Source organism: Cryptomeria japonica, chromosome 7 (genome assembly GCF_030272615.1).
Source record: "Cryptomeria japonica chromosome 7, Sugi_1.0, whole genome shotgun sequence".
NCBI classification, from domain to species: domain Eukaryota; kingdom Viridiplantae; phylum Streptophyta; class Pinopsida; order Cupressales; family Cupressaceae; genus Cryptomeria; species Cryptomeria japonica.
In genome coordinates, this window is record NC_081411.1 from 570973972 (window position 1) to 570997163 (window position 23192).

Consider the following 23192-nt stretch of genomic DNA (forward strand, 5'->3'; position numbering starts at 1 on the left):
CTATAAACATTCTTATAGAGTCCATTGAGATAGTAATTCTCAAAATGTTTTTGATTTCATAGTATATAACATTCAAAATTATAAAACCATAGTGATGATGGTTAAGACAAGGTATGGGCACGTGATGTGGGCCACACCTTCACTCATTCAACTTGATACTACAATTTGGCACCATATTCAAGTGGATCAACAAGTTGTATGTGAGGTCCATCAAGATCCAATTGTTAACCACCAATCATCATGTCAAAAGGCATTTTAAAATCCACCTCAAAATTGGAGATGGTAACAATTTTCATCATTAATTTTTTTTTTTTATATATTATAAGTTTGCAACTTATATGGAGTGATATTCTACTTTTATATTAGGTTCCTAAGAAATTATGTGTTGCACACACTCATCTTAAGATGATTGTTAACACAAGAGAGGTAGCATATCTATTTATTGACATGTAAGGTGTATGGAAGTAGTTAAGCATATAGCACCTATAAAGTAGAAGGATTAATCTTGGATAACAAGTAGCGGGCACAATAAATTACTTTTTCTCAACCTTATTGAAGCCACCATGAGTTTGATTACATGTGCTAACATGAGTCAACCATGTTTGTGCAAGATTTATTATGACCTTGGCTCAATGATTAAGGTAAAACCCATTATAAATATTGAAGAGAATGATCCTACAAACATCTTTTTCAAGCAAAAAAGACTCATGTCATTGTTCAATGGAACAAAATGACCATCTCATTGCGCTCCTTGCATTTGCCTTGACTTTAAATGATACAACACTAAGAGCAAGTCCCTATGTGGTTGCTTATTTTAAATCAGTCATGTAGATTTTGTTTTTTGAATAAGAGTTAATAATATTTTTTGCAAGTAAAATTTAGAGGAAAAATCCTTGGCAAATAAAAAGGAGGAAAAAAATGTCAGTTCTCAATATGTATTTGCTGTTTATTTCCAGCCCCCTTTTTTTCCTAAACTTAATTTCAATTCCTAAGAAATAATTGTTCCACTAAAATAGGAAAGATTCCAAATTATCCTTTTTCCCATTATTGAAATTTACATGGGAACACTCTAATTGCTTAAATTTAAGCAAAAAATGCACTTAAACAACCACATGAGAACATGGAGTAAGATTCTCTCTTTGCCCAAACGGGTGCCACCATAGAGGGATGTCAAGGTTAGTGATGAGTATAAGGTGTGATTCACTAAATCCTTTCCAAATGTACAAGACACAATTGTGGTTGAGTTTGGATATTATTAAGGGCTCAATATGTGGTCTAAAAGGCCTTAATATGGGCTTAATGGTGGGGGGTGTGCACCTCTCAACCTCAACCTTGCATTGCAATAGAGAACGCACTAGAGGTGCTGCCCCCAAACCTTGCTAGGGGACTTAAACCCAAATCCTCATGCAACCCACTATCCGTAAACCATGGTGGGAGTTGCCACTCCCAAGGCCCTCTAGTTTTATAAAGCAAAAAAAAAAATGTTTTGGGCCCATGTTTTGTATATGGAACTTTTTTAAAAGTATAATACAAAATTTCAAATTACAATCATGACACTATGATGTGGGTCATTGAGCTCATTTTATCTATAACTGAATGAAATACTTATGCCTTCTATAAATCCAGTTTTATGCCTTTTTTAAAATTAATTTATAAATTTATGTACATTTATGCCAAGTTTTGTTAAATTTTTACTAAGTTTAGGTCTTTGGGTGTGCTGAGTTTTTTAACTATGATTGATTTACTTGAATTGCACATATTTCATTACTAGACATGGAGTATCCTACATAACACAGTTAGTGGTAATGCCAATGTTAAAGCCTGTCGATCATGATGTTGCTCAATGAAGAGCAATATGGAACTTTATATTGGGTTTGCATTTTGCATAGTCCTCTTTTAAGTTATACCAAGGCCTTTATGTATTTGGATGTACTAGGACGTTTAGCATTAAAATTATCAATTTTTCGTGGTGTTGAACATATTTTGTTTACCCTACATGTTATGATTGTGGTATGTGTATGTATGTGTGTATATATATACACACACATATACACACGCATGCACACTGCACACAAACATATATGTATAATTTGGGAGGGGGGGAGGTGTGGTGGCAGGAGCATGGGCAGGTGTGATGGGGAGGTGCATGGTCATTGGATATATAGACACCCATCCATACCAAACCTAGGGCCCAGAAAACACATCATACCAGCATACTCAAACCACACAGTTCCAGGGTTTGCAATTTGGTATTATACTTCAAGGACCATGTGGTTTCAATTGATTTAGTGTTGTTGGCCCCAAGAATAAACCATAAATCTCGGGCGCCAAAACTGTTCCATAAACAAGCATTTGAAAGTTTGGGTGCAAACTATGGCCCTATAATTATCTTTTTAAAATTCTAATGCACAAACCTCGGCAAATCTTCCATGGATTTACATTGAGCCTCCTGTGTTGGTGTTGCTGATCTATCTGATTGAGAGTAAAAGTGGAAAAAGTGACTTCTTAAAAACCTCAGTAGTCTTAACTTTCCTATTCTTCTGCAGCTACTATCAAAATTTTTGAGATTTACAGGAAGAAAGGGCAATGAATAAATTATAAATGAAAGGAAATGTCTTGCTCAGCCTATGTAAATTTCACTGTCAGAGATTTCTCATCAGCACTTTAAGCATGCATTAACAACTGACAATTTGCTTCATAAGATCTCAGACACAAAATCTCACAACTATGCATGTATATGATATCAAAATAAAACCTTACACTATACCTTTGTGATCGGCATCTCACAAAATTATTATATACCGCATTGAATGTCAGTAATTTCAACATTATCATCTTGGAACTATGAATTGGAAATTTAATCCCAGGAAATGTAACTACTGAATAGGTGGTTTGCATCGGATATAACAGCCAAGATTCCACGTAAAAATAAATCACATACCTACAAACCTTGATTACAGACATCGTGGTACACTGCATACAAATTAAAACAATCACATTTACAACAGATACACCTTGACAAGTCACCCATCATATTTTACTCGTAAGTTTTTAATGGACAAAGTCCAGAGGACAATAAAAATAAAATATTATTAGAATTGTCTATCTACTTCGTGTTGCATTTTAGTTATGCCCACAATTAAATGAAGCAGGGCATTAGAAATGCAAGAAACAATCAATGGTTTGAACAATATAGTACCTAAAATACATTAATCAGTCTTTTCCAAACTACAAGATTGATTCAAGTATTTCAGTGATCACGTAGACGAACTTGATATTTCACCATGAACCATTTCAACCAGAAATCAGACATTTTTTTGCTGCATCTAAATCATAGAACAAATTATGTAGTTGAGTTCAAACATTTGCAGTACAGCTAGCCTTCAATATCCTTTTTTAATTGCTTGATCGCAGTTCTAGTTGCATCTCAAAGTTTGCAATCACTGTAATCTGCAATCATCTTCATTCATTTCCTTCATTTGGTACATCTAATTGTGTTGTCTCAATGACAGGTGGGAAGGCATCTACTTTATATTTCAAGACCTGACCAAAAAGAAATACAGGTCAAAATTAATACCAATGTCTAAGAATTCTGTTTGAAATGTCAAAAAAGTTAGTGAAAAAGACAACTTCACCTTCTTATAGAAGGTCGAATAAGAATTATCCCAAACAAGCCTATAGGTGCCAGCTTTCGGGGTGCAAAAATTTCCCTGCAGAGAGAAAATTTACATAATTCATAATTTTATACTTATTTTTGAATTTAAGGTGTTTTAAGGTGTATGCATTTGTTTTCACAAATAATCAAAATTCTTGTAAGTGCATGAAATTGATTATAAGAAACATGCCTGATCTGATTCACATCGTTTATAAGGAAACATTGCCTGCAGAAAACAGGGAAAAGGGGTCTTAACAGATAAAATGACAGAAAATGCATTCTAAATTAGTTTGAACATGCACTTTCGAACTCCAGACAACAAACCAATGCTTTGCTCTACATAATATCAACACATATACCAAATTAACAACTTATCATGAAAAATCCATTCCTTTAAATGATGCTATAAATATGCATAAAAATCAATACACATGTTTATATGCAAGTGCCACCATGCATGCCCATTTTCTGCCACACAATTATAGTGACATTTTGAAATACTATTAAAAATTCTAGAGATTGATACAAAAATTACCATTACAATATAGATTTCCAAGGTATATGAAGCTTAGACGTCTGAATAACAGTTCAGAGGTAACCAAGACTCTGGAGAACAATGCAGATAGAACTTACAGTGCTTTGCCCTGACTGGCCTATGAGCTCCACGCAAAACCCTACATCCTGAAAGCAAACACATGATGGTTAATAAACGTTTTCTTCACTTTAATTTCATTCATTAAGCAGGCTTCATAAACTCTTTCCCGCCCTTTTGATCACTTCTTTTACAAGTACAAAGCCTTGGAAACACAAAATAATATAATATCATATAATATTTACAGTTTCAGAGGACAGCAAAGTAATCCAAGATAACAACTTTGGGAAAAGATATTGCATACTTGGTTCACATTACAGAAATTCTAGCCTACATTTGAGATCTAAAGACATTAAGAAAAAAATATAAAATTATCTTCTCTGGAGCATGTACATGAAAAGAAATGGTAATCTAATAACATGGGGCACTTACAGTAAGTCTTCAAGCATAAGGCAAGAATGATAGGTAGGAAGATTATATAAATTTTGTGTTTCCTGCAAATTCAATTCTATATTTAAGCTAAACGACAAAATGGGTAAAACACACCAGAAGAAAATGCACAGTACAAGAAGCAAGATTACAGAACGAAGAAGATTAAATATCCAGTAAAGACTTGCATATAGATAATTCTAAAGCTTAAGGATGAAAGGACTAAACTAAACTAAAGACAATGACAGAATATATTTTAAAATAATATGTAACTGGTGAAATTAGAGAGACAAGAAACGAGGGATATCTCTTCTTCGGTCAAGAATGACAAACAAAATTTAATAAGAATAACTGGATGGGTTCAGAAATACAAAAGTTCAATACGGGTGAAATTTATATATAAAATGCCTATGCCATCCCAAAGAAAAAGGAATGCAATCTATATGATATTAATTCTACAATAATCCATCACTTAGAATACAATGCTCGTATCTGCACATAATGAGTAAAACTAATAGATTTACAAAGACAATATTGAAATAAGATGTAATTTTATGATGTTGCCAAGATAAGATGCATGCTTCAGGGAAAATATTGTGATACACTGATAATGCAAATCTATATGTTCTTTGGCCATTACTGTTTATCTTTCTGTTTTGCCCCAAGTTGAATTTTCACCCATCAGGAGGAACAATTCCCAATAAAAAATGGAATAACTCAAGAATAATTTACAATTTCAATGTATCCCCAATGGAGGCTAGGAAAACAGGCCAAGGACCCATTGCTGGACATCAATGTCAACAGTAATTAAGAAAGGCCTTGATATAAATGTGAGCCTCTGCAATGCTGATAACATAAACATGGCCTTGTCATATTAAATGAGAGAGCTATAGATACATGTTAATTTACTCATCTCCCACAATTCAATTTTGTAATGTCCCCACTTTTAGCAACATTGTTTCATGAGCTTTTGGCCAGTTTCCGAGTTTTCTAGTAAGCTTCTAGGTGAGTTGGGGAGAGCTCCAAACTTCTTGGAGGATACAGTTTGAGTATTTCAAGGTTTCTATTTGTGGCATTGAGCTCAGTTGGTGTTATGGATTGCAGTGATTCTTTCAAAACAATTTTTGGACTCCTAGAGTGTTCTCCAAACTTCTTGGAGAGCATCTCTAATTTTAGTAGGTCTTTGAGTTCGCACCAACCATTATTTGCTCAAACTTGCATGAATATGGTAGAAAATTGCCCAAGTGTTGTGAATTCAAGGTTACATAATGGGAGAATGAGAGTTGTTTTTGGTTAAGTGTTGGAATTGGCCAAATGAAGGGCTAGGATCAAAAGTGAAGATCTAGGGGATGAGAATGCTTAGGGTTCTCACACTCATTGTGGTAGCTCCAAGATTGCTCAAACTTGCATGAAAATGGTATGTAATTGCCTAAGTGTTGTGAATTCAAAGTTGCATAATGGGAGAATGAGAGTTGTTTTTGGTTAAGTGTTGGAATTGACCAAATGAAGGGGTAGGATCAAAAGTGAAGATCCAAGGGGATGAGAATGCATAGGGTTCTCACACTCATTGTGAGATTAACGAGTGTCAACATGTGAGAAGGTGAGAGGGCAAGGTAGTTGAGGGAAAGGATGGGGAAGAGTGTAAGGAAGATTTGCCATAAAGGCATTTCTTGTCCTCACACTCCAAGGTACTTGGGGAAAAGGAATAAAGGAATTCTTTATTCCTTGGACGGGGCAAAGTGGGAAGAGGCCCATGTGGGGTCCTTCTCACAAGGTACTTGGCATTTAAGGTTGAGGTGGACATAGGTTGACTTTGGGGACTAATCTTTGGGATTAGGAATGTGCACATGTTTAAGAGGAATGATTATGAAATAATCAAGGATTAGGAGACAAGTGGGAAATGTAGGAGGACGTGATGGGTAGAGAGAGAATGAGTGGGGGCAATGAAAAATTCATTTTAATTCCAAATGGAGGAAAAGGGGATTAAATTAAATAAACATGGAAATTTATTTAATTTACATGTAGCTTATGAATTAAATTCATTTTGGAGGAAAATGAAGGAAAGGATATTTAATTAAATAAATTATGGAATTTATTTAATCAAATGGGATCAAGGGGGGTTAGATAGGCAAATTAATTAATTTGGCCAGGGTTAGATAGGCAAATTAATTAATCTGGCCAGGGTTATAGAAGAAATGGGCTTTAATTAAATAAACGAATTATTTAATTAGTGGCTAGACATTAGAAGAAATAAGTGCATGATTCGATTTGGATTTTGAAGCCTCAATGATGATTTCTACAACTTTGGAGTATTTAAAATATACACTTAACTTTCTAATGTTTAATGTTAAATTATTTACTTAAGTGTTATATTTTATCTTTATGTCCCATCAAAAGTGGACGCCTAAGGCAAAGTGAAGAGGATTTGCAAATGAAAATCATTTTATTTTTTCAAAAAGGACATTTGAGGGAAATATGAATTATTCATTTCCAAATTGCTCTTTTCCCTCCAAAGAGCTATAAAAGGAGGTTTGGGGTCTCATTTGCTCATATGTTGAAGATTAAACATACTCTTATACTGTTGGACTGAACCTATGTGTTCTTCATTGAATCTTTTGAAGACAAAAACCCTCATTGGATTTCTAGTTTTGGATTTGAAAGACAATCCCTAGATAGAGTGGAATGGTTTTACTCAAGAATCACCATTATTCTTTGCAAAGTTTTCAGGTTGGGGTTCAGAATGAAGATATTTGAAGTGTTTTTAAGTTGCAGATTTTTGGAGTGTAAGTTTCAGTGTTTTTTGCCAAGTTGTTTGAGTTTTGTTTTAGGCTGCGTTGCCGGTCCAAGTTCGGGTTCGAGAACCCAGTTGGCCAGTTCGGCAAAATTTTGAAATGGGTTTTGGGTTCGTTTGGGTTTGTTAGTACAAAACCAATGTAATCTATGTATTTTTCTAATCTTAATCCATGCAGCCTATTAGCATGAATTAAGATAAGAATATCACATAGCATAATATAAACAACAAAACCATGTAATGTCCCGTTTTGGGATAATTAGGAATTATATGACAAATACTTGAATTCTTTATATGAATTTCAATATCTGATTTTTGTATTAACTTATAAAATTGATAATATAAAGACAAATATCAATGCCGCTTCCTATCTATAATGTCCCCATTCGAGACCTTAAAACAATAAGATTCAATATACGATTAAATAAGTTTTAATTAAAGATTGAAACTTATTAATCCAAGCCTCCACTGTTTATTAGCATACGAAAGGAAAAGCACATTCAAAACAGAATCACTAATCTACCATTATGAGGAATGGACCAAGAAGTCACAGGGACATTGGAGCACCAGTAATGAATGAACCGATTATTATGAAGGCATGATCAACATGATAGGAAATCAATGAATAAAGAATTAATAAAGGAGAACGATAGCCCACACGAAGACCAAAGGTTACGACAAGATCACTGATCATATTTGTAACCAGTGATAAGGATATAGGTTCATTCGGATTGAAGCAAGTAATATATAACGACATTGAACGAAGGGTCATGTCCCCATACGGTCATGACTCTACGTGGCATAAGCCATGTAGAAGTCATGCCCCTACGTGGACATGACTCTTCATCCTTTTATTTATAGGCATCAACACTTGCTGTGAACTGAAACCAATAACTGTGGCAGTTTCACGAACCAACAAGTTGTCGATATTATCATAGAAGATTAATAGTTAGAGTTAAATATATATACACACATCGGAGGTAAAACATATCCATTGCAGTGATCTTATCAAAGTCTATCCTCACTACATATTACAAGACTATTGTATTCTCTATCTCTGATCTAAATTCCTTAACATGGTATCAGAGCCACGTTGGTAGAGAAATAATAAAACAGTGACCTCTTTTCTAAAAAAAATTCAGACTTGCACTCAGAATTAAAGGAAAATCAATCATGATGAACAGTGTTAGAGTGGAGGATAGACTCGAAGGCACATCCAACTTCGTCTCATAGAGAATTCGAATAACAACAATTCTTCAAGAACTCGAACTAGATGCATACATAGAAGAAGATACTAAGATGCCTGAAGACGAGCCAGAGAAAACAACCTGGAAAAGACACAACAACAAGGCTAAGAAAATCATAATTGATGTTGTTAAAGATCACATTCTCCCAACCATCTCAAAACTAACTACAACTTATGATTTGTTCAAGACCATTCAAAACTCATATGAAATAAATAATGCAAGCAGATTGCTCACTTTAAAACAGCAATTAATGCATATCTACATGAACAAAGGAGAAACAATCACATCCTATTTCATGAGGATTTCAGAATTAAAAGACCAATTGTCAACTATTGGGAATAATATAGATGATATGGAGCTATCTCTAATAGCACTTAAAGGGATTACCATCTAGTTGGGAATCCTTTATTCAAGGCATTAGTGCTCATTCGACACTACCAAAATTCGATCAACTCAAGAATGATTGTACTCAAGAAGAATCTCGACTAATCACAAGAATATTGGGTCCAAACAAAGGGGGAGAAATTCAAGCACTACATGCTAACACGAGCAACAAAGGGAAGAAAAGGAAGTTCAAATGGAAGAGAGGAAATAATCACAAAAGCAAAGACTTCTCTAAGATTCAATGCTACAAGTGTGATAAATTTGGACACACTCACAGGTTCTGCCCAGAAAGAAAGAAAGCTCAAGCAACCATAACTGAAGTCAAGGAAGTAGAGAATCCTCTATTTTTCTTAGCCTTATCAAGCGAACTAAACTCAAACAAACATATGTGGATAATCGACAGTGGAGCATCTCGACACATAACCAGTTTTAGAGATCAATTTGAAACCTTTGAAGGCCACTCAACTGAAGAAGTTACAATAGAAGACAATTCTACCTATCAAGTGAAAGGAATTGGGACCTACTCAATTCAATTAAGAACAGGAGTTACATTACAATTGAAAGATGTTCTCTTTGTACCAGGTATCAAAAGGAATTTGGTCTCTATTTCAGGACTAGCTGATCAAGGATATCGTGTCACCTTCCATGAAGATAAAGTTCTACTCTGACCTAAAAAATCTAACATAAAGAATGCTATTCCTATAGGATCTAAAGATGGTAGTCTATACAAATTATGTAATACTCAAAAACAAGCACTAAATCATGAAGTATCAAACTCTAATGAAATTTGGCATAGAAGATTAGGACATATTCGATTTAGTGCCCTACCTTCTATAGGAAAAATTACCACAAGATTACCCAATCTAAAATCTGATCATGTTGGAACTTGTAAAGGATGTGCTCTAAGGAAGAACTCAGAAGGGTCCTTTCCCTCAAGTGAACACAAATCAAAAGTTGTACTAGAACTTGTCCACACTGATTTGTGTGGTCCAATGTCATTACCATCACTAGGGGGATTCTTGTATTACGTGATATTTGTTGATGATTACTCAAGGAAAACTTGGATCTATTTCATAAAACTCAAAGAATCAAATGAAGTGTTATTGAAATTTAAAGAATTTAAGGCCCTAGTGGAAAATCAAACTGAGAAGAGAATAAAGACTCTAAGATCAGATAATGGGGGTGAATATATCTCTGAAAATTTTAAAGAATTTTGCATTTCTGATGGGATTAAGAGGGAGTGTACTGTACCTTATAATCCTCAACAAAATGGAGTTGCAGAAAGAAAAAATAGAACCATCATCGAAGCTGCTAAAGCCATGATGCATGATCAAAATTTACATATCTCATTTTGGGTTGAAGCCTCAAATACAACTGTGTACATTCAAAACAGATGCCCTCATTCAATCCTAGAGAATATAACACCTGAAGAAGCCTTTACAGGAAATAAACCAGATTTAAGCCATCTAAGAATCTTTGGTTGCCATGTGTATATTCACGTTCCTAAAGAAAAGAGAACCAAACTAGAACCCTCCGAGAAGAAAGGCATATTTGTTGGCTACAGTGAAACCACTAAAGGATACAGAGTCTATATTCCAGGACGAAGATCCATTGAAATTAGTAGAGATGCCAAATTTGAAGAAGATGCTGCTTATAAACTATCTCTAAGTGCAGAAGATGATCTAACCGTAGAATCAGATGAAAATCCTACAAATGAAAATCAGAGGCAGAATAGCATAGAAAATCATGAACTTCATTCACCTAATTTCGAGAACGCTGAAAACCCTAACAAGAAGAAAAGACCACTATGGGCAAGAAAGATGATTGAAGAAAATAATGTGGAACCCGATGAAATCTTCAAAGAGAATAAGAAAACAAGAAGTCAATTATGCTATGTTGCCCTCATGACCAAACTTACAGAATCTGAACCATCAAATGTTGAAGAGGCTTTAACATGTCAAGCTTGGAAAGATGCAATGATTAAGGAATACCAATCTATCTTAAAAAATGAAAAAATAAAATTTTCAATTTAAAAAAACAAAAACAAAACTTTAAATAGTAAAAAATAATATTCATTAATTGTTAAACTTACTTGTGATAAAATTTTGATTGCGAGGGGCTACAGGTTTGGAAGTATTAGCCATGGAAGTACCACCAACTATGAGCATCCTTCTTATACCTATCACGAAGAGCCTAAACACTTTGACCATTTGCATGCACAAAATTTATGAACTCTATCTCACACATCATCTTTAGAGAAGAATCTAAGGAATGCTGCCTTGTACCCTTCAAACACTTGAAAATCTCTATATGGGACAAGTCTTCTTGGCATATCAAGATATTGATTGTTGTAGTATTTTGGAGTCAATGCATAGGCAAGAAGATATAATGGTGTGGTCATCTTGTTCCACCTTTCTTCAACAATTGCATGCAATTGTTTGAAGAAAGTCTCCTCAGGGTCTTTCTCTTTTGCAGTTATGATACACTTCATCTTCTCAAGCATTGAATTGATGCCATCGTATGCCTCTCCAATGCAAGGCCTATCCATTTCAATATAGTGAATCATGCTCATAATGGGCTCGGTGAAACTAAGGAGATACTCCACACAATCCTACCATGAGTCATCTAATATCCTCTACTTAATTTTTTTTGCCCTCTTAGTGTTGCTTTGCTTCCATATAGACCAATTTTGGATGATCACCATATTACAAAGTGCCACTTAACTTTCACAAGTCATCTTGAGACGATTATGTTATAGGCAAAACAAGTCTCTGCTACCTATAATAGAAATTAAAGCCAAAATGATTAAAATTAAAGACAAACTTTAATGAAGAATACACATTACACAATCGAATTATGAAAATCAAAAAAAGTAAAATTTTATACTATTTCACTTACCTTCAATAGCTCCAATCTTGAAAATGATCGAAAAAATCTTTGAGACATGTGGTGGTCGGTGATGAACATCTGGATGTCCTCAACCTCTGCATACACCTCTTTGATCTACTCAATTTTATTCCCAATTTTTTGTAGCATAAGATTTAGTGAGTGGACTGCACAAGGTGTCCAAAAGATATGTTGATATCGTTCCTCAACCAACAAACCAATAGCTCTATAATTCTTTGTGTTGTCTATTATGACTTTAACAACGGTATGGGGTCCCACTATTGTAATGGCGGAGATGAGAATATCAACAATAAATTGTCCATATTTTACCTGCCCCTCACAATCCACGACTTTCAAAAACATTTCCCCTTTAGGGGACACCACTATGACATTGATCAAGGGAAGATTGCTTGAATCTTTCCACCCATCTGAAACAAGGGATACATTGTCTCCATCCTTAAATTCCTTATGGGCTTCAATGCATCTTCAACCCCCTTGACCTCTCTTTTCAACTATAATAAAAAATTGGTGGTCTTCTACCACAATATTGGGATTAGATGGGGGCAGCATTCCATTTGATATTTTTGGAATGGGCTGATTTAATCTATGTGCTTCTCTCTCATCTACTTCATCTTGCTCCCTAATATATTTTAACACCATCTATTGTGGTATAACTCCGATGAAAAAATCGTCCAAAATCGGCAAAATCACAATTTATTGAGTCTATATTGCAAACGATTAAATCTTCCAAAAAATCGTGAAGGATCTTTTTGTAAAAATCGCAATGTTTAAATAGAATAAATCGCGATAAAATCACATGCAAATGGGACAAAAATTGCAAATAAAAAAGCGATTTTTTTTACGCAACCCTAAAAACCGAGTTTGTTTCTTCTTTTTAATGAAAATCATTTTGGCAATTTCGTTTTCCCTAAGCACGCCAACCGATGGAATTTGTGGATTGAGTGTGGATTTGAGGGATCATTATCTATCGATGGGAGTTTGTGAATATTCGATGGGATCAATGATTTAATCTTCTACCTAGTAATGAGTTTGTGGATATTCGACAGGATCGATGATTTTAATTCTCTTTTGGCTGCCCCAAAAGAACATGAAAGGATTAGGAGAAATTTAGCCAACATAGGTCTTCGATATATGTGCATCTCTATTGTAAGTGACTGCTGAATATAAATGCAAAATTTTCATTGGCATGTCACCTGATGTGTTCTAGTTTACTTCCTTAACAGATGCACCAATGTTCTATTAAATACTGCGGTTTAAGCATCTATTGCACATGTAAACAGGCATACCTCTTCAACTTGGGCTCAATTCCTTCCTCCAAAAAACCATGACTCTCGATCTCTAAAACAATGGATTTAGGAGAAATATAATTTACCCAAACAAAAGAGAATTTAAGGTTTTCTTGGATGGAATTTGTGTGCATATCTCATTACACCAATCACACATTTCTAAAATGATTGCTTTATAATCAGCTGATGTACTGCTAACTATGTATTTGAGTCAAACTATGGTTTCTATATAATGGAAACCAGTAATATGTTAATATGTTCTATAAATTTAATGTATGTGTGTGTTTTTTTTTAATATTTTAACAAATTATATATTTTCAAATATTCGATAAATTTGCCGATTTATTGCCTATTTTTTCCCCTTTTTTTGCCAATTCTCGATTTAAAATTTTTTTTGGGCCAAAAGATTTATTGCCGATTAAGAGTTTTTCATCTTTGGTATAACTACACCATCTTTTTCCAAGGCAACTTGTGAAGCCTCTTCCTAGTATCTCACACAAATAGTTTTTCACCCGATAATATGAACTAGAATGTTGTGCATCACATCCCCTACATTTCCAAAGGAATCCCCCACCTCCTAGAAGTGGTCGTACAATATCGAGGTATTTCCATAAAGGAAAGTTTAGATCTGTTTTGTATTTTTGTTGTTCATTTGTGGAGGTAGAGCTAGTTGCCATTGTAGTTTCTATGGCAAGAAATTTTATGAACACATTCAAAATAAAAATAATCTTTGAAAGAATGAGAAAAAAAAGAGGAAAACAAAAAAGCAGGAAAAGAAAATGAAAAAAATCTTTCTTACAGCCAATGGAAGGTTAAAAATGCGTAGGAATGAGGATGCCACGCTTGATGAAGCTTCACTCTTCAAACTTCAACTCTCTACCTGGATGCAACAAGCAAAAAATTTATGCAACTCTCTATGGGATGAAATTGTTGTTTGCAAAAGAAATGACTCAAATAAGTTTGTTTTGGTGTCTTAAGTGTTTTGGGGGCACTTTTTAGGGTTTAGCTTGGTCAATAAAGCAAACCGAACCTCAAATTATTCTTCAAAATTGCAATTTTTTCTGTTTTTTGTCTGCTGTGCATCAGGATTCACCCAGTGCGAATCGGCATGCCATCCGGTGCAGCTTGGCCACACCCGCAAGCGGACCAAACCAGGACCAAGACCAAGACCAGGTTCGAACCGGACCAATACCCAAGCTACCAGGGGTCGGACCCTACAACATAGGTTTTAGGTGAGTGGAAAAGACTAATTGCTGGCCTTACACTTCCTCTCCAGGCCTGACCATACAATTGATAGGTATAAGGGTTTAACAAAATTGCTATCGTCTATTGTTTCAGTGCCTTTCTTGTGTTTGCAGGCCATGCAAGTAACAAGTCAGAGTTTGGTTTGTGGAGGCCGTACTAGTTGATCCTTTGCTAGCCATACAAGCTTTCTAGGGATAGGCATGGGGACTCTCTCATCACTATGGTGCCCAGTCCAAGGTCTTCACTTTCAGGAATTTATATGCTGAACAAATGAGGTTATAAGGTGATGTTGATTGTTTAATTGATGGTCACCCCTGTTTTCAGAGTTATTTTCCAATGCTGGGTTATGGCAGAAGTAATTATCAGACCTGTAAGTTGCCTTTTCTCACTATTTTGAAATTGAGAGGGAGTGTTGGGAGGCTGTGATGTTGATTGGGAACAATGGGAGGTGTTCTTTGCTGACTTGGGCGATTTTGGAATGATATTGGAGCTGGTCATAGCATAACAGACTCAATTCTCATATCAAACTTGCAAAAGTTCATTTCTCAGTTTCATGGTGTTGTTGGATGATGTCCATTATGTTTGGAGTTGCTAAATACAGCCCTTATGCATTATTGATGAACTGTGTATGCACTATTCATAATTTCTGAGTCCTTATTTCACTGTCCAATACTGTAACATCAAGCTTTCAAACCTTTCCAGACCTGCACTAGGGAATATTCATCAAACTTAAAGGTATAATGTTGTTATCTAATAGTTGAGTGGTTCAATTATGTATTGGGAAGCTTTGGGGGGTGTTTTATGCGAGGTTAGAGGATATCTGAAGGACATTTTCAATGCTGTTTTGACCTGCAACATTGGACAGCAGACCTGCAACTTCTTGCATGGGCATATCAGCCCCATAAAAGCTCATTTCCAGTGTGTACAGACCTATACTGGTTTAAATCCATCCTTCATTTGAGGTATTTCTCAGTGGGCATCTTACTATCTTGTTCATTTCATGTAATGCCATCTGTTTGTGAGTGATTCTATATTAGAACATTTGTAACAGCAGTTGATGAATTCTGCTTATTCATATCCGAAATGTATGACAGCAGTTGTGACTCTGTTTAGAAAGCTAATGTTGTTTTCCCATTGGCATAAAAAATTAAAAAAAAATCTTGGGTTGTTATTACAAATTTTTCCTATAAATGATGAATATGGTGGAGAAGAGTTGCAGAAATTATCAAATCGGCATTCGTCTTGATTAGTGATAAAAAACTAAATTTGTGAGTGAGAACATTCGATGAACTTATGAAACCATGCAAAAGGGCCAAATAACTTGTGAATGGGATATAAGACAAAATAAATGCACATAATGGTATCAGTGACCTAGTTATAGGTGAATGGAAACATGCCTAAGTAGGCTGACATTGAACCCTACTAATGAGCCAAAGGGAAGGAAATATCACATGAAAGCTATATAAAAGGAAATTGCATTCGATCCAAACACACAATATGATCTTGATTTGCATAGCAATCTGTTAGACAAGTCAATATATTGCAGAAACTTAATGTGTTATGAAAGCAATGAATAGAAAGCACGGATGACACTCCAATGTAAATGAAAACATAATTTAAAATGAGGGTAATTTACCAGTGTTTTCCCAAGTTTCAGGCCAGGGGATGGGTTTCAGGGATGGTAATAAAAAATTTAGATTTTAGTGATGGCAATATTTAAATTATTTAAGATACAAATAAATAAAAAATACTTTGAAATAGTATAAACAAACCAAATGAAGCTGAAATTTTAAAGGGCAAGTTTAATAAGAATACTAAGTTAGATAGATAGATAGATAGATATAAACTATTCCTAATATTAATTTATTAGATTTAGATTTTATATTATATTTATTATAAATTAATATATATTAAAAATATATAAATTCAATAAATTAAATAATAATAATAGTTTCTAAAATTGTATTTTATAAATATTAATATATGTTTTAAATTTTTATAAGACCTAAAACTAATACATAAGTTCAATTTAAAAACTTTAAAAGCTAATACTTGAACTAATACCTAAATCTAAAACTATAAAAGCTTTCAAGGAGTCTTCCTATTGATTATGTTGGGCTCTTGGTGCTGCTTCTCCCTACAATCTAGATCTAAGATGCCAAAACTTGAGGAACCCAGTCTCATTCAATCCTACAACACCTGAGCCTAAGGAACCTGATTAAAAAGTAAGAATTCATTGATTCCTTAATCCATCTAATAGTATGATAATCATATATGCATGATTTAAATAGACAAATTGATGTTGAAGCATCTCAAGGGTCAAAGAATCAGCATCACCAAAAACAAATTGTTCAATTGTTAGCTTTTTGGGTCTATTGGTGTAATTAATTATTCACCTTGGATATAATTACAGTTTACTTAAGTTCACTTAGGTACATGCACAACATTGTAGTTTGCATATGAGACACTTAGGGAGATGCGCTACATTGGGAATGTGTATGTAGGAGAATTTCCACCTTTTATGGTGTGATCTTCTTATTACTCTATCATATCCACTTATTGTGGAGTGATAATTCCACCTTCGGTGGGTGATCCACCTGATATGGAATATTTTACTATTTCTCCTACCTACCCCTACCTACCCTTGCATCTCATTGAGCCACATGTCATCATTGTGTGCTCTCTTGTCTCTTAGCCTTGCCTTTATAAGCAGGCTCATCTACATTGAATGTAACAATTCTTGATGATCCAGTTGATCTCTTTTGCATCTTGATAGGAATACAGTTTATTCTTGTCACATTTTGTTCTCTCTTATTTGTGCTTTCCATTGCCTCTAGATCTTGGCAAATTCTCACATGGTATTAGAGCCATTGGATTGTCATTGGTTTGCCAATTGAGAGAAATTTGGGGTTTTGCATTTTGGGGCTTTCTATTGCAGGTTATTATTGGAGTTTGCTGGGTCAAATCTGAGGTCACCATTGGATTGAGGAGGTTCGAGAAAGTCAGAATCGCCTTTTGTTTCATCCAAATCTGACATCCGAGGCCAAATCTAGAGCCGTTTGAAGGTGGAGGGTGGTGACTTGTCCCGACAACGATCTGCATTTTTGGAGCATTTTTGGCCAAATCCGTCATCGCCATTGCGCTCAGAAGGTCCAAAAACCCCAAGATCGCCTGACCATTCGCCAAAATCCGAGTAGTTTACTCGCAGTTGAAAAAAATCCCCCTCCCAGGGTTTTTGTACGGACGTCTTTATTGCAGGTCTGAATTTAAAAAAAATAAATTATTTTCTGTTTTATTATTTTTTCAGAAATTAAAAAAAATAAATTAAATACCTATTTAAATTTTGTGGGGGGGTAATTTGGTTTTTTTGGTTTTTTTAAATTAAAATCGAAAAAAATAAAATTGTTTTGGCGGTGGGGGGGACTTTATTGTGTCACAAGTACTGCGACCCGCAGGTACCCGCGGGTAACCGCAAGCTCTGCGGGCCACCATGCAAGGGGCTTTTTATTTATTTTTATATATTAAAACTTTTTCAATATGCTTTTTTAAATAAGTTTTTTTAATTAAATAAAAACTTTAATGTTTTTAATAAAACTTTTAATAAAGTTTTTAATAATGTTTTTAATATGTTTTGTTTTTTTATATTTTTTGTATAAATAAATGTTTTAATGAAGTTTTTTTTTGGGCATTTTAATAAATTGTTTTTATTAAACTTTTAATTAAGTTTTTAAAAACAAAAATATCATGGAATAAGCAAATTGGGAACAAATTTTTTTTGTCTACCATACCTATCTTGTAGCGCTTCCAACTGGCAGTCAAGGGGGGGGCCTATTGCTCCTACATTTTTCTTGGCGACATCCCAATCGGAGGCATCTTCATCTGCAATATTCTACAAGGCTTCTTTGGTGGCATCATTTTCATGTTTCCATATTTGCATGCTCTTGCATGAGCAATGTTGTACTCGCACTATCATAAAGTGCCACACCTCTTTGTATCTTGTCTGTGATGACATATTTGATGTAATCCTCTTGTACACGTAGATTAGGAATATCTTGTGAGACTTGGTGCATGGCTCTAGTTGAGACTTAGATTGTACACATTTGTGCATGGCTCTCATAAGACTTTGATTGTACCAGTATTTCTGCTATTTACGAGTATCTAGTTGATGCTCAAAGCAGGTTGTCTCCATGTCTAATCTTCATTTTTGTTGCAATGAGTGATTCATTGTCATCGACATGGTACCTAGTTTTGTCACACTTTGACATTATTGGTGCAGCATTGGCTCTCTTTCTTCCTAATGGGAAGGTATTTTGGTCAACATCATTGGACCATCTTTGCAAGAGATTTTACATTGAGGGGGGGCTTCATGGTCTCTTCTTCTCTCTCATTCTTCATTGAGAGCATTGTGTGCTTTCATCATCTCTCTTTTGGGGGGGAGATTTTCCCATGTGGTTTTTCTCTCTTTCTCCATTTGTGAGAGATTGCATTTGTACATGGGTACCTAACATAGCCTAGTAGCCAGGACCCATCTTGCATTGCTTAGTTGCATTGTAGACTTAAGTGCATTCCCCTAAGTTGCACTTAAGGGGGGGTGTTGGTGTAATTTATTATTCATCTAGATATAATTACACTTTACTTAAGTTTACTTGGGTACATGCACAACATTGTAGTTTGCATATGAGACACTTAGGGAGATGTGCTACATTGGGAGTGTGTATGTAGGAGAATTTCCACCTTTTATGGTGTGATCTTGTTATTACTCTATCATATCCACTTATTGTGGAGTGATGATTCCACCTTTGGTGGGTGATCTACCTCATGTGGAATATTTTACTATTTCTCCTACCTACCCTTGCATCGCATTGAGCCACATGTCATCATTGGGTGCTCTCTTGTTTCTTAGCCTTGCCTTTATAAGCAGGCTCATCTACATTGTATGTAACAATTCTTGATGATCCAGTTGATCTCTTTTGCATCTTGATAGGAATACAATTTATTCTTGTCACATTTTGTTCTCTCTTATTTGTGCTTTCCATTGCCTCTAGATCTTGGCAAATTCTCACAGGGTCAAACCCTCTGTTTCCAAGTGTTAGACATTACCTCTACTCTTCATTTATTCAAATTCAAATGAATTTCTCTCCCTTTTGAGAATCCCACTTGACAGGAGTGTTTGGAGGATCCCATTTGACATTTGTACACTTGACCATGACAATCCATGGAAGTTGAAGTGTCATAACTCTAAAAGGGTGCTTGGGATGATGGGAAAACTTCCGTTTAGTTGATTCCATTTCCATGTAAACCCCATTTGCAAGTCATTGCATTGATTGGATTGCCTACATAGGGAGGAGTTACTCTTTGAGGAGAATCTTGCATGTTTGCTTTGACTACGGTGACTAGGTGGAAAGAATTAGTTTAGAGGAGTTACACTTTGACTCCTTGATTCTTCATTGACCCTCCTAAACAATAGCACCACATTTAGAGGAAGTTAGTACTAAGGACTTATTCTTTGACCCCATCCATGAGTCTTCTAGATTTTGGCACCGCACTTAGAAGAGAAACATAGATTCACTTGTTCGGGATTGAAGGAGGTTAGCTTCCTTCTTGCTCTTTTTCAAGTTGATGACAAAAGTAAGAGTTCTTCATTGTTGAAGGTCATAAGAGTTCTTCATTGTTGTATGTCATCAAAGCTTAGATTCAAGAATTAAGGAGCACCAAAAGAGGTTGAATGTGAGGAATACTTAGTGTGGTTGTTTTGCAAAGATTGTTTCTTAATATTGCATTACAAGGTTGAATTGTTGGTTTTGTAGGGAAAATCGCATGGATTTGTGGGATTGGGTTTAAAGTTTGAGTATGTTTTGTAAGGTAATGACTTTGATACAAGGTTTCCATAATTAAAGTAATAAAATCAGCAAGTTTATTTATGATGTTTTCATTATATTTTTCCTAAATTACCAGTTCGGGTTTAGGTTTGACGGTTCGGTCCGTGAGTTCAATCAAAAAAGAATTTGGGGGTTGGAATTGTTTTGGGTTTTTTCATAACAAAAACATATACATATTTGCAGCAGTAATCAAGTTCAAAATACACATCCATATCAATAGTCAGATATTAGTCGAACTTGAATGTCATGATACATATTAAATTTTGAAGTAAAAAAATAATAATGTCAAGTGTCATCAATCAGCCATCATTGATCTAATATCATATGGGTTATAAAAAATGTCATCATCATCCATATTAGATGATTTATGTTGTGGTAAATTAAAAGAAACACAAATAATGCCACTGGCACTAGCACTAGCACTAGCATTAGCACTAGCATTAGCATTGGCAATAGCACTCTCATGCTCACTAGGTGGCTCCGTGTAAAGGCCTTTGTCCCTTGCCTTGATTTCCTTCAGTCTGGGTAGTTTGACATTTTGTCAAACACTCGGCATGTATTCTTCTTCAAATCTGATATTCTGAGTTTCCTTGAGTTTTCTGATATAGCAGTCCAGTATATTTTGTTTGTGTTTTTTTGTTTATGATAGCTTAATGCGATTATGGTAAGTATTTGTCAAAAAACAATGTTCACCAAATGATGATATCACTTTTGAATATTCTATCACAATATTATCTAATATATCTTCTAACTATTACCACAAACTTTGAAAGATATTAACCGCAATGTCTTTTCAATGTCATTGATAAGTAACAGTGATACAATGTTTGCATACCAATTCGCTGTCCATTAATGAAATGTCACTGAGTATTCATCAGCATGTATAAACACCTTGTTTCCCAACTTTGAACAGCACCACTCCAGCAGGTATGACCCTCTCTAATGAACTTCCAGATTGTACGCCCTCTGTCAGCAGTATTTCAGACTTGTACGACCTGCCCAAGTAATCCTCAGGCTCTGGCTGGAACGGTAGTCTTATTGCTCCTCTAGAGCAGTGATAGATAGGTATGGCACCCTTAGTTTTCTGCCCCAACAGTAAGACACTTCTGCAGGGTTTTCTGAGTATGTACGGCAGCCTGGGAACTCACTATAATTGCTGGAAATCCACAACAGCAGACCTTGCTGAATGCATCACAACTCAGTACCAAGCCCAAACTCCTAATTGAACCCTTCCTGACAACTTTATTCTTAGCAGATGGAAAGAATAAACTTCAAAATCAATAAGATTTTACCTTGAAGCTCAACTACAGATCCTCTTGACTGTGTCTTTAAACAGTGAAGAGGGATTTCGTCCTCCAAGCCCTTGAGAAAACTCTCCAAACAATCTCATAAATTTTAATTCAACCAAGCATAAACAAGCATATGCATAAAAGAGCTCTTAAGAACCTTTTATAACTTTACTGGGAGAGCTCACACACTTTCCAGCCAATATGGGATAAAAGATATACATTTTCCCCTTAACATTCATGTCTCCACTTACTTTAATAAAGGGAACTTTTAATCTTTAAATTACTTTCCCTTTTAACTTAAGTTCCCACATCAATAACGTTAAATATTTTAACTTAACTTTATTGATAAATTAATTAATAATCGCAAATGATTATTAAAATCTCAACTCAATATCATCAATAACCATTAACAAAATATTATTCATGAACCACTGATGATCCTAACCTGGCCCAGCTAACTTACTATAAATAGAAAGTATCCCAAGAACATATCAAATCGCCTGTAACTGAAACTGCCTAGGCCAAATATCATCAAGATCCCCTGAAGTCCCGGTTAGCCTACGAGACCATAGAGAAATAGGCTAACGAAAACATCATACAACACATGCTAGAAAAGGGGACATTACACTCAGTCATCATCAACATCAACTGACACAAAGTGGGAAGCAGAAGCATCCAAGTCTATACGCTCTAGCTCAATATCCCACTTCTTTGTCTCCCCTTCTTTGTAGCCACTTTGTGTGTAAGGAGCCACAAGTTTGAATGCACATACACCAAGTCCTCTACCGTTTTTGAGTGTAGACTATTGTGCTTTATTGATTGGATGGACTATGTGCTCAAATTCCTCTTAGATGCAAATGAACTAGCAACCTATTAAGAAAAAAATAACTATAATATTTGGGACTCAATGCAAAGGCAAGAAGATCCAACAGAGTGGTCATTCTATTCCATCTCTCCACCATGATTTTGTGTAGTTCTTTCAAGAAAATTTCTTCTAGATCTTGCTTTTTGCATTTATGATGACTTTCATCTTCTCAATCATTATGTCAATGCCATCATATACCCCACCCAAACAAGGCCTATCCATGTCGATATAGTGGATCATGCTCAATATGGGCTCAATGATACTAAGGAGATACCATGTCGTCTCACCAATAGACTCGCAAGTCTTGGCAAGTCCATGGTGAGTCCCACGAGTCTTCCAACTATGCTCAACACAATCCCACCAAATGTCAGATAGGATCATTTGCTTAACCTTTGTTGCCCTTTTATAGCTAGATTGCTTTCATATGGACAAGTTTGGGATGATTACCATATTAGAAAGTGCCTCACGAACCTTTGCAAGTCATCTAAACACAAGTGTGTTGGAGGCAAAATGGGTCCCACCAACCGATTTGGAAATCAAAATAAAAAATATGTTAAATTTATAAAATTAAAATTAAAATTAAATTAAAGTTTCCTAGAGCAAAACATATTTAATACTTATCT

General features: G+C 35.1%; 1 protein-coding gene across 4 annotated transcripts in view; it reads right to left on the reverse strand.

Moving 5' to 3' along the window:
* Positions 1-3015: 3015 nt before the first annotated feature.
* The window catches only part of LOC131073093 (uncharacterized), a 154343-nt gene continuing 134166 nt past the window's right edge, over positions 3016-23192 (reverse strand). For 3 of the 4 annotated variants that reach the window (XM_058009458.2, XM_058009457.2, XM_058009459.2), the window contains exons 12-15: positions 4289-4336; positions 3846-3881; positions 3636-3710; positions 3016-3543 (exon numbers count right to left, since the gene is read on the reverse strand). In XM_058009458.2, coding sequence (XP_057865441.1) covers positions 3463-3543; positions 3636-3710; positions 3846-3881; positions 4289-4336 — 240 coding nt within the window. In that variant the 3' untranslated portion in view covers positions 3016-3462. Of the gene's footprint in view, positions 3544-3635; positions 3711-3845; positions 3882-4288; positions 4337-4679; positions 4742-23192 lie in introns of those variants that run through there. The other variant, XM_058009460.2, reaches the window with a different exon arrangement.